At 45.4% G+C, this 12,502-nt stretch overlaps 1 protein-coding gene across 11 annotated transcripts in view; it reads left to right on the top strand.

Moving 5' to 3' along the window:
- LOC116390757 (eukaryotic translation initiation factor 4 gamma 1) overlaps positions 1-12,136 on the top strand; it is a 45,238-nt gene extending 33,102 nt beyond the window's left edge. For all 11 annotated transcript variants that reach the window (XM_031860757.1, XM_031860756.1, XM_031860758.1 and 8 more), the window contains 20 exons: positions 162-348; positions 1,668-1,801; positions 1,977-2,120; positions 2,221-2,637; positions 4,054-4,200; positions 4,357-4,593; positions 4,708-4,812; positions 5,644-5,946; positions 6,102-6,213; positions 6,298-6,418; positions 6,687-6,928; positions 7,065-7,192; positions 7,594-7,766; positions 8,931-9,056; positions 9,180-9,261; positions 9,425-9,523; positions 9,760-9,909; positions 10,885-10,966; positions 11,142-11,282; positions 11,692-12,136. In XM_031860757.1, the coding sequence (XP_031716617.1) occupies positions 162-348; positions 1,668-1,801; positions 1,977-2,120; positions 2,221-2,637; positions 4,054-4,200; positions 4,357-4,593; positions 4,708-4,812; positions 5,644-5,946; positions 6,102-6,213; positions 6,298-6,418; positions 6,687-6,928; positions 7,065-7,192; positions 7,594-7,766; positions 8,931-9,056; positions 9,180-9,261; positions 9,425-9,523; positions 9,760-9,909; positions 10,885-10,966; positions 11,142-11,282; positions 11,692-11,879 (3,318 nt within the window). In that variant the 3' untranslated portion in view covers positions 11,880-12,136. The remainder of the gene's footprint in view (positions 1-161; positions 349-1,667; positions 1,802-1,976; positions 2,121-2,220; positions 2,638-4,053; positions 4,201-4,356; positions 4,594-4,707; positions 4,813-5,643; positions 5,947-6,101; positions 6,214-6,297; positions 6,419-6,686; positions 6,929-7,064; positions 7,193-7,593; positions 7,767-8,930; positions 9,057-9,179; positions 9,262-9,424; positions 9,524-9,759; positions 9,910-10,884; positions 10,967-11,141; positions 11,283-11,691) is intronic.
- Positions 12,137-12,502: the final 366 nt, after the last annotated feature.

Raw genomic sequence — 12,502 nt, forward strand, 5'->3', positions numbered from 1 at the left:
TTCTATGCCTTTACGACCTGCTGTTAACTCAAATCAACCCCTAGAGGTCATAGTCCAGTGAGAAAAGAGGCTTCTTCCTCCCCCCTCAGGGTTGTTTTATTTTACATATTGAGTTTAAGATGGCAGTCTGACTTCTAACCGCTCTCCCATCTTTAAACCAGGAGCAGGTAGTGGCTCCACCAGAGCCCGAGCCAGCCCCCATCCCAGCCCCAGAGACCAAGCCCCCTGCTGCTTCCCCTCCTACCCCAGAGGATCCTGACATGACCTGGGAGGACAAGGAGGACAAGGAGGACAAGCGGGACACTGAGAACATTCAGCCGGATGACAAGAAGTACCAGTACAAAGAGGGTGGGTCTCTGGACCTTGATACCTTTCGGCGTGAACATTCACGAGTTGGCGACGCGTCAGTCGGAGCACGTTGATGTTTGCTTTGTTGGAAGGAGGGCGTGGCGTTTCACCTGATTGTGCTTCTGTTGATACGAGTGTTCAGTGGAAAACGATAGTTATGTGATGGCAACGAAGCATATTTGAACAATAAGCTCAAGAAGAAGATTAAACGGGGAGATTTTTAATTTATAGATGCATTGTAGGTCATGACCGTTAGCCTCCTTGAAGCTTTGCTCTATTATATATAAACACAAAGAAATCAAAGCAAATGAGAATAAGTAATTTCAGCATGTTTTTTACCAGGTTCTTTACTGTCATTGTACAACAGGGTTGCACAACAAAACACAAAAACACCTCATTAAAAACTGACTTAATTCAACTTCAATGTACCCAAGATGGATTTTTATCTGAAACGAAACGGGCCATATATACGAGGGGTGGGAATCACCAGAGATCCGTGATACGATATTATCACGATACTGCGATATTCTGAGTATTGCGATGACAAAGGCCTATATTGACGATTTATTACTTTTTTCAACTTCAAATTATGTCCCCAAAGGAAAACTGTCAACATGTTTTATCTAATAAGATAAAGTTTTCAGTCTGTTCATCTCACTTCAATCATTTTTATTGCAGCCAAATAGGATTGTCAAGCACAGACAGACCAACAATGTCATAAATGTTGCATGAACCTGACAAACTGAACTGTTTGTATTACTACATAGTCCAACCTAACTAAATGCAAACGTGTGGACTCAGTATATGAACTATAACTTATATAAGTAGGATATAAGAGTTATATAACTCAGTATAACCTGCGATGCATGGACGTCAAGGGCAGAGGCAGTTATGCGCTGCACTCTCCCCATGAGCCTGGCTACTGTTGGCAGATTTGTTCTCTTTGTTTTGACCAACTTCCTACCAATCACGCTGACCCGGGACCTTTCCTGACCTTTTTTTTTTCTTTTTATAGTTTATATAATAAAAGATCGATACTTGGCGTCCGTGTATCGATACAATATCGCGATACTATGCTGTATCGATTTTTTTCCCCACCCCTAATATATACTGTACTATACATGCGTTTATTAATTCATTTATTTTCCAGCCTATCTGCCACCTTGTGGACATTGAGGCGCGACAATATCTACGGTTATAATGACCTGGAGTCACTTGCTCTCTTATTCTGAAGTAAAGCTCGGCTGAGGGAAAATGTATCTTTAAAAAATTTGATCTGCTCATTTATTTTTCTTCCTGTTTTTTGGTTTCTCTTTCAGAACAATGGAAGCCAATCGACCCGGAGCAGAAGAAGCATTATGACCGAGAGTTTCTTCTGGGCTTCCAGTTCAGCTCAGCCAGCATGAGCAAGCCCGAGGGTCTGCCAGCCATCAGTGACGTGGTCCTGGACAAGGTGCCACATCTCGCACCATCTTTCATTTTTAAAGTTATATTTGCCCGGAAGCACTGATGGGGATGTAGTTAATGTCCCCGCGACTGGAAACATAAATAGACATAAAGATGACAGCATTATATGTTCCAGAATATCTAAATAACGTTTCACTTTGTTTATTTCTTTGTCTTTTCAGGCTAATAAGGCCCCACTGCGTCAACTGGACCCCAGTCGTCTTGCGGGAATGAACTGCGGCCCCGACTTCACACCCTCCTTCGCCAACCTCGGCAGGCCTGGAATGGGAGGGGGAGGCGGAGGCGGCGGTGGTGGCAGAGGACCAGTAAGTTTAACATCTTCTCAATGTGATCCTCCGAGAGCTCTGCGCTTGAAAGTTCACGGTGTCTTTCTTCCTTTCCCCCTCTTCTTCTTCTGACCTGCAGCCTCCGGGTATGGGCATGGGGGTCGGCGGTCCGCGTCGCTCTCAGCAGATGCCGCGCAAAGATTTGAGGAAAATCATCACCACCATGTCGCTGGGCGACGACGTGCAGCTGAACAAGGCGGAGAAGGCCTGGAAACCTTCGGCGAAGAAACCCGTCCGCACCCGCGCGGCGGAGGAGGAGCAGCCTGAGGAGAACGAGTCAGAGCACGCCAAGACCCAGGAGCTGTTCAAACGGGTCCGCAGCATCCTCAACAAACTGACCCCGCAGAAGTTTCAACAGCTCATGAAACAGGTGGCGGAACTGACTATTGACACTGAGGAGAGATTGAAAGGAGTCATAGATCTCACCTTCGAGAAGGCGATCTCTGAGCCAGACTTTTCGGTGGCCTACGCCAACTTGTGCCGCTGCCTTATGGGGGTAAGTGGTGCCACACACACATAATGGAGATATGTGTTGAATAAGCTTGAATGTTCGCTCAAGGACCGTTTGAATTTCGGTATTTACTCCTCCAGTTGTCCACATCTTGCTATGATACACGTTAAATGATAAACTCCGTAAATTTAATTTCTGCAGAGACACAAGACAATAGTTTAAAACCTCAGACTATTTGTTTTGACTATCTACTTTTCTGGAGACTAAAACCAATTTTACATATTTTTTTAATATAATTTTGAAGATTATAAACACATCATTCGTCCCGCTGGGAAAAAGGTTCCCCAAGATACTATCAGTCAAAGGAGACAATAAATGCCTTTACACACTGTCGTGACAAATACATGACCCTAAAATCAAAACTATTCATACTACCGTTCATTCATACTATTCATAACTATTCATACAGTAGCCTAAAGCTACTGTAAGCTATTTTATCGAGTTTCCTTTTAGTGAAACTGCTCTGAGTTCCCTCTGTTAAACAGTTACGCAGTGGACATGTCCAAGGCTTTTATTGTGAAAGGTAAGAACAGCTTCCTTTGTCACAAGGTTGAAAGGAGTAATAATGTTTGCGGTCTTGGTTCGGACTACGGAGCCTATGTGTTGTATGCGATGGAGCACATTTTGAATATGTTTGTTCAGCACAACGTGATTGGTCGATGCTTTTAATCGCAGTGCGAAAGCTTTTTTTGTAATATTCGCGTTCTGTTTGAAAGTACTCATGACAAATATAATATTTATTGCACGAAAAAAAGCACCTTCGCTGTGTGTAAAGGCCTTTATCCTCATTCTTGAAGCCTTTTCTCTCATCAAAGTGAAGATTAAAGTGCTTCCTCCAAAGCATAACCTAAAACCCATAATATACTGCAGCTTGTTCACATACTTGCAGCTATTAAGCCTTTGAAAAGTGGTCAGAATAGTCTCCCGTGGCTGTTAGCGGTCTGTCCGACTCTCTGTTTGAAGCACGTTTGAATTTCTCAGCTGCAAATTCCAAATCTGACGAGCACTTTTTATTTTTTGGGTTAGTTGTCATCTGTGTTAATGTGTTTGACATCTTGAATTCTTCTTCGAGGATAATAAAACCACATTAATTGTGATGATTATTCACTGATTGTAGGTCAAATGACTGTTTTTACCAATGGAGTCTGGTGGCTTTGAAGAAATATAGCGAACACTTAAACTAGATTTTTATTCTAGGCTGGCCTTTCTTTTAGGTGTCTGAAAGACACTTGGCTGCTCTGGATAAATTACTTGTACGACCCTCTTAAAATAAATCCAAACTCTCCCTTTAAGTTCAAACAGCGGCCCAGGTGATTGAGGAAATGAGGAGTGACTCACACTACATGTCACTGCACCCTGTCGTCTTTTTAAATGTCTTTTTATTCCTCCGTTCTCTTTCAGCTTAAAGTCCAAACCACAGATAACCCGGGAAACACTGTGAACTTCCGCAAGCTGCTGCTAAATCGATGCCAGAAGGAGTTTGAAAAGGACAAAGACGATGACGAGATCTTTGAGAGGAAGCAGAAGGAGCTGGAGGCTGCCACAGTGGTACAGTACTGCCTCATAGCATACCGGTTGGGGGGCACTAAAAATAAGTCATGCTGGTCGTTGTGTGCGTGTATCAGGATTTTCCATACAACCAACCACCCCTCCTCTAAAATGTCCCTTTCTGTCCCCCCGTTGTGACATTGTTTTCTCTGGCAGCCGGAGGAGAAGCAGCAGCTCACTGTTGCGCTACAAGCCGAGAAAGACATGGCCAGGAGGCGCTCGCTGGGCAACATCAAGTTCATCGGAGAGCTGTTCAAGCTCAAGATGCTCACGGAGGTCATCATGCACGACTGCATTGTGAAGCTGCTCAAAAACCACGACGCAGAGTCCCTGGAGTGCCTGTGCAGACTGTTGTCCACCATCGGCAAGGACCTAGACTTTGAGAAGGCCAAGGTACAACACACACACGGTTAGATGGTGTGATGAGGAGGATACATGCATGCTGATAAATGTGCAGTTGGATCGTAGTGCAGGAGATACTCACCAACCTGTTGTGGTCCTCCTCAGCCTCGTATGGACCAGTACTTCAATCAGATGGAGAAAATAATCAAGGACAAGAAGACCTCGTCCAGGATCCGCTTCATGTTGCAGGATGTGATCGACCTCCGACGGGTAACGCGTCTGCACGACACAAACGCATCACTTAGCGTACACAACTCAAACCTACAGCACGTGAGATGATGGTGGTCCAAGCAGCGAGCAGACAGCCGTCACTGCCGAGCTTTGTTGCCAAAATATCTCCGTTTAGACGTCCAATATAAAAGAAAAGTCAAAACATTGTCACTAACTAACTCAATATCAAAGGTACGGATTTTAATGCCAGACTGTTAAAATATATTCTCTTATACACCCAGATACATTACTAGGGATATTTTTGGCTTTTTCATCTTTTGATCATTTTGGCTGTTAAATATTTGGCATGGTGTTAGTTTTTTAAAAATGTATATCTATCTATAATAAGTCTACAATAAACGGTTTAACTGTTGAACACACACTTTGTTGTTCCCTTTCTAGGCGAAGGCTGGAGAGTAACAAGGTTGTTGTTCCCTTAATGAGAAAGTGTAGCAGGAATTGGTGATATGGACAGAAAAACGACACTAACATTTACAGATTTTAAAAACTTTTTGAGGGCGGCTGTGGCTTAGGATGCCTTTAGGTAGAGCGAGTCGACCAATCGGGAGATTGGCGGTTCGATCCCCGGCTCCTCCGGTCCGCATGTCAAAGTGTCATGAACCCCAAATTGCTGCATTTAGATTAGATCCCGATGAGCTGCATTGAATGGTGATGTGTAGCTTTAAGCGCTTTGAGTGGTGGGAAGACTAGAAAGGCCACTTACCATCCATTTGATTGACTTTTTTATTTTACTATACGAAACTTCATGTCAAAAAAGGGAAACTGTCGACGTCCCCTCCGCCCTGTACTCACAATGTCTCCCCCCCACAGAACAACTGGGTGTCCCGACGAGGCGACCAGGGCCCCAAGACCATCGACCAGATCCACAAAGATGCCGAGCTGGAGGAGCAGAGGGAGCAAATGAAGGTGCAAGCCCTCTTCTCCAAGAAGGATATGGGCGGCGGTGGCGGAGGCAGGATGGGTGGAGGAGGAGGAGGAGGAGGAGGTGGAGGAGGTCGCGGGGGCTCTCACACCCCCGGCCGTGGCTCTCAACCCCAGGACGAGGGCTGGAATACGGTGCCCATCTCCAAGAACCGACCCATCGACACCTCTCGTCTTAGCAAAATCACAAAGGTAGGAGAGAGGAAATTTACTTTGACCCTTTTTCATCACTTCACCTGTAATAAGACATATCAGAGGTATCTGTTAATGTACTTAATCGTCATTAATGTTTGTAGTTTTAGCAGGAAGTGTGTGTGTGTATATAACCTTCAGTTTCTTCTTTCCAGACTCCTGTTCTTGACTTCAACAATCAGTTGCTCGCTCCAGGTGGTAAAGGCACATGGGGGAGCTGGGGGAAGGGCAGCAGTGGCGGCACCACTGCCAAACCTGCAGAAGCTGGTAGGTTTCACAGCCCGATGTGATATTTAGTTGAGCGACTCACAGCTTAAAAACTCAACACGTACTATGTCGTGTATTTTTCAGGCTCAGCCCCGGAGCCAAGCGGCCGTCCGGCCACCAGCACTGTGAACAGGTTCTCAGCCTTACAGCAGTCAGCACCGTCCTCGGCCTCTTCTCTGGAGTCGGACAGACGAGTTCCTCAGAGGTGAGAAACGGGACCCAATTCCCCAAGAGTACTCAGACAGAATCTCTCTGTACCAAATGCACAGTGCGACAATACAGAGTTTACGGTTGTGTCTAGAATGGGCTAATGACTGAGCTAATTGTTGCTGCAAATGTATTTTAAAGATTTTGGAACTGGATTCTCACACAATAATCAAAAAGACTCGATAAGAGTACTGGAATATAAATCCTACCAATACCCTATAAGTGTTTTCTTTCCCTGACTCTGCTCTCCCTCCGTCCCTCTGCAGAAACAGCTCGAGTCGAGAGCGCAGCGATCGCTTCGACCGTTCCGACCGAGGCGGCGACCGCTTCGACAGGCGGGACGACCGCGACCGTAACCGACTGCAGGTCACCAAGCGCAGCTTCAGTCGGGAGAACGAGGAGCGGAGCCGGGAACGGGAGCAGCGCGGGTCGGCCGATACCGTCCGCCGGGTAGCGAGCATGACAGACGACCGAGGCAGCAGAGACAGAGCCAGGAGCAAAGAGAACGGTGGGGACCCAAACTCATGTTTAGATACCAGGATTTTCTACAATAGTAAAGCTGTTTTTTATTTAGTTTTTGCTAAATTTACATTTAGATTTCTAGAATATAAATTAAAAAATTTTTGATTTGTGTGTGTGAACAGTAAAGCGTGAGAAAGCTGCAACCCCTCCACCTCCCCCGACCCCCACCAAGCCCGCCTTGACCGAGGAAGAGCTGATCAAGAAGTCCACAGCCATCATCGAGGAGTACCTCCACATCAACGACATGAAGGTATGCACCGATATGCCAATGAACATGAGAAGAACCCGTTATGTGCAGGATGGAAAATGGCTCAACAAATGACCTGCTTCGCGACAGAAAGCGCTGCACATGGTCTTGTCCGTCCTTACCTCGATGTCTTTTCCTTGACTGCCTCACAATAAAAGGCACGATGTAGTTTCTGTTTAGTAATTTGAAGCTGCAGAAGCAGGAAATGTTCGGTTTGGATTAGCAGAAACAAATACAACTCTAAGAGGCCTGTTGATGCACAGAGAGGCGCCTATCAATCAGATATAATTACAAACCGTAAAGCTGAATTACCTGCCTCTATTATTTCCCTCCTTGTTAGTGTATATTACAGACACAGTTGCATCCTTACAACGATCTGTGTGTGTCCCTCTCTGTCCCGACAGGAGGCTGTGCAGTGTGTGCAGGAGATGAACAGCGCTCAGCTGCTCTTCGTGTTTGTGCGAAACGGGCTGGAGTCGACGCTGGAGCGCAGCACCATCGCCAGGGAGCACATAGGCCTGCTTCTGCAACAGCTCATTAAGAGCAACATCCTCCAAACACAGCAGTACTACACCGGGTCAGTGAGGACTTCCTTTATAATGTAGTTATGTGTATGTTGTGTGCAGGCGGCAACCTCCGGTTCTGAAGAGTGAAGCCGAAGCGGAAGTGTCTTAAAACCTGCATTCTCTCTAGTGTCCACCAGGGGGCGACTCCTCTGGTTGTATAGAAGTCTATGAGAAAATGACTCTACTTCTCTCTTGATTTATTACCTCAGTAAACATTGTAAACTACTGTGTGTGGGCTACACAGTGATTGACAGGTCTCTACCAGAGACTATACGGTGTCTCTACGTCACTTCCTCCACAGTCCAGATATGGTCACTTCCTGTTCACTGGTTGCAAAAAAGCCAAGATGGCGACGGCCAACACACCAGACTCAAGACTTCAAAACATCAGTCCACTACGTCTACTCCTTATATACAGATATAAGTTTGGGAAACTTCCTGTATCCCTAAAGTAATCCCGTGTGATTCAGACTGCAATGAAACTCTTCGGTTTAAAAAAAGATCATCATAATCTCCGGCCTCTCTCTGACCAGCGTGTACTCGAACAGATAAAGAGGATCCTCTGTAATCCATCCCACATTCTGTACTCTGTGTGAGCTCAGAGATCACAGGTGTGAATTCAGTCCTTTAGAGAACTCCTTTTAAAGCAGTAGCTTAAAATAAGTGGAGGGTACATCGGCTGTAACGGGGTACGAAGACTACACACTGATACCTCAGGGTGCGTGTGTCCTTACCTCTATTGCATTTTTCTGTCCTCTTTAATGTCTTTTGTTTGCTTGTGCCGAGATGTGTTGAATGTCCCATTGGGACAATAAAGAATATATCTGCCTATCTAACTAAACAGAGTGCATGTAATGAGTAAAGATACAAGTCCAAGAGCGAGTGCTGTTGGACCGAACACTTCAAGTTGTTGCCAGAAGTCCAGTTTATAACAGCAGGACTTCAGATGAACAGAAGCCCGCAGGGGAGACGTTGGCTTCAGCGAGTGAACTATGCTTAGCCAAAAAAGAAAAATCCATACGTTTGTGTCGATGTGGTGCCATATTGCTCCGTTTACCCATCTGCTCTCTGAACTACTTCTGCATCCTTTAAACCTTGAATAAACTTCTGCTCCACGTGTGTGTGTGTGTGTGTGTGTGTGTGTGTGTGTGTGTGTGTGTTTCCGTGTTTCCTCAGGCTTCAGGAAATCCTGGAGGTGGCTGAAGATATGTCCATAGACATCCCCCACATCTGGCTGTACCTGGCAGAACAGATCACTCCCATGCTCCACGAGGGAGGCATCCCCATGGGAGAGCTCTTCAGGTCAGTCCCAGGCCTCACTTGACTCCCTTCGGCATGTTTGGAAAAAAGTGGAAATCTGCCAGAGAAGATAACCTTTTGGCTGTTTGATGTCTAATGGGTGACTTTTTCTTTTTTTTCCTCCAGGGAGATTACAAAGCCTTTGATCCCTCAGGGTCAGGCTGGAGTCCTGCTGGTCCAAATCCTCACTTTACTCTGCAAAGGAATGGTGAGAACCGATCAACTATAATCCTTTATCGATATTATATTGTAAAAAAAGGTTTTTAAAATCAGTTCCAGCTGCTAAAGTTTATGAACATTTGAAACCAGCGATGGTGTGATCAGCTAATGTGTCCCGTAAGTCTACAACCAATATGTCTGTCCCTCATTAGAGCCATAAAAAGGCGCGCACGATGTGGAGGCAGGCTGGCCTCCGATGGAAAGACTTCCTCCCCGAGGACGTGGACGTCAACAAGTTTGTGACAGAACAGGTAAGGGGTCGCTCACCAGCTTCAGCCGAGGGAGTTTGCTACAAAATTAAGTTACTGTGATGAACTTTTAAGTGGTCCTGAACCAGTCTCGGTTTAGTCCTGATCCTCTATCAGTAAACGAGACCATCAGAGAGAAGATGGACTTTTGTTTTCAGGCAGTAAAACCTGGTAGAAGTCAGTCGAGGTGACATGAAGATGTGCATAAAGCCTGTTTCTGCCTCCGTGGCGTTAACTAGGACGTGGAGTTCACGCTGGGTGACGAGGACGACAAGGAGGAGGAGGAGGAGAGCAAAAAGAAGGAGCTGAGCTCTGCAGAGCTGACCAAACAGCTGGAGAGACTGATCCAGGACAAGGCCGACAACCAGAGGATCTTTGACTGGGTCGAGGTTCGTATCCCTGTGTGAAATTCAGAGGAATCTTTTCCTTCCGTCTTTGTTTCCATTTGGTTACATTCACAGTCTTCACCTCTTTAAAATGAGACGTTGGTCGTGTCTTTGTATGCACCGCATTCATTTCAGGGAGGAAAGTAAAGCGATGACTTGTCATGACTGTGCAATTCAGACACAAACACGAGACCAAGGCTGCGGTCGGATGGTCTTTTTTTTCTTTTCTTAGAGAAGTTTCACTTCACTGAAGTATCTTAAGTGGCAGCCTCGATAAGAGCCGGTCGAACCCTCTAAATGCGAAGAAAAGGTGGTTCAATGCTTCCTTTCTTATCTCCTCTAGCTTGAAGTGCATTAGACCATCCTTTACCAAAGGAAAGGAGATCATCTCAACACACAATTCTTTGTGGCAGCAACATTTAAAGCGACGCAGCATTCGTCTATATTCCTTTTCTATTTCTAACCTTGATAATGAAGTCATATCTTTAACCGAGCTGTTTACATGAAACAGCGCTAAGAATGCACGAAGAGAAGCATCCAAGATGTGCTTTAAATAGGCCGAAGTCCATAATCCGCGTGACATAATTACGTAGTCGGATTCTCTCAGCTCAACAGTTGTTCTTAAGTCCTGAAGACCTCGTGATGTTTTCCGTCAAGGAAAAGTGGTTAGGAAACATTTTTAGTATTTGACTGCAGCCCAGATCTGACTACAATTCACCTTTTTGCAGAGGAATGTTTTATTCGAGGTGTGCATGTAAGACCTTTAAGAGAAGCTACTGAACCCGACAGTGTGTTTTATTAGTCACCTTGGTCAGAAGAAGTTGCTCAAGTCAGTTCAGAGCAGCTGCTGATTGCAACGAAGCAAACGGACTTACCTACAAAAAAAACTCAGTTTAGATGTTTAACAGGTTTCCAACACGTTGCTGCTACAAGTTTTTGTTTTTCTGCACGTGTGTAAATGAATTTGTCCTTTTGTAGGCCAACCTGGACGAGCAGCAGACCTCCTCCAACATGTTCGTCAGAGCTCTGATGACCTGCGTCTGCCAGTCAGCGGTCGTCTGTGAGTCAGCGTGCACCCTTTACACCCCTCAATAAAGCCTACAAACATGGCACCCAATTAAAGATGAAAGGGATATTAATAATCCCTATGGTGCTGGTGTCGATGCAAATATGCCTGCAAGTAACTAGATTTAGTCTCCTTTGCATCATGAACTAAACTCTGTCTTCACCCGTAGGTGAGAACCCCAACAAGGTGGACGGCGAGCAGATCAAACAGCGAGCCAAGGTGCTGCAGAAATACCTGCTGGACGAACAGAAGGAGCTGCAGGCGCTGTACGCCCTGCAGGGCCTCATGGTGCAGCTGGAGCAACCTGCCAGTGAGTTCATGTTCTCCTTCCTCTTACCACTTTCAGAGACGCTGATGTTTGTTTTCAGCTAAAATAATGCAGACAGAATTACTTTTCCCAGACGTAAATGATATGAAACTGGCTTTACCGATGCTCATTTGTTTGATGATTATACATTCATAACAAACAGTTTTGAATATTCCAGTAAGTCCCCCTGAATCCTACACACGGCTTGTTGGAGCCATTTTTGTATTGTGTTCATTATGTGTCTGTATATAAAGTACTATGTAGGTGGTACGGGGGAAATACTAATAGTTGAGTCAGTAATCACAGAGTAGGTGTGTTGTTTTCCGGAAGAGGCAACGCCGCTCCTTTAAATCGAGTTCAAAGTGTCCTGAAATGTCTTGTGAACGTTCCCCGTCTCTCGTCCCCGCTTCAGACCTGCTGCGGATGTTCTTCGACACCCTTTACGACGAGGACGTGCTCAAGGAGGAGGCCTTCTACAAGTGGGAGTCGAGCAAAGACCCCGCCGAGCAGCAGGGCAAGGGCGTGGCCCTGAAGTCCGTCACCGCCTTCTTCACTTGGCTCCGCGAAGCCGAGGACGAGGACGAGTCCGACAACAGCTAAAGGGCCCCGCTGGGAGGAACTGGTGGGAGTTCAGAGAGGATCCTTTTGGGGGGTGGGGGAGCGGACGTTCTGTGGATGATTCAGAAGACCCTGAATCAGCAAAAACCTTCTGCATAAACAGCAAGAAAAATAAAATCTTCAACTGGGAGAGATTGTATTTTGGATCGAACGTTCGATCATGTTACTTTTTCTTTGGTTTATTTTTTTTGTTATTTGGGTTTCTTGTTTTTTTCCTTGCGCAACTGAATGTCTTTTTTTGAAATAAATAAAAATACAGGATTAAATAGCGAGAGTAGATACGAGAGAGAGTGCTGAGAAGCGTAGCGAGCCGCGGGAGATAAAAGCTGTTTCCTTCAGTATTTTCTTTTTTTTTTTGTTTATCTCCTGTTTTCAAATGGCTCGTCCTCGCAAACACAGCAACACTATTCAAGACACTTTGCTTAACGACAGATTATAAGAGAAACTTAAAGGCTGTTCACATTTATATTTTTGATGACTTCATCCTTTATCGTGTGAACGCGACGCCGTGGCATTTGTCGTGTCACACGCGCGGCGTTTGGTCTACATGAGGCGCTCATGTAGACTAACTCTTTTTTGTTAACTTTTTTTTTTTTTTTTTTTTT

This window comes from Anarrhichthys ocellatus, unplaced genomic scaffold (genome assembly GCF_004355925.1).
Source record: "Anarrhichthys ocellatus isolate YVR2014 unplaced genomic scaffold, GSC_Weel_1.0 scaffold24, whole genome shotgun sequence".
Taxonomy (NCBI): domain Eukaryota; kingdom Metazoa; phylum Chordata; class Actinopteri; order Perciformes; family Anarhichadidae; genus Anarrhichthys; species Anarrhichthys ocellatus.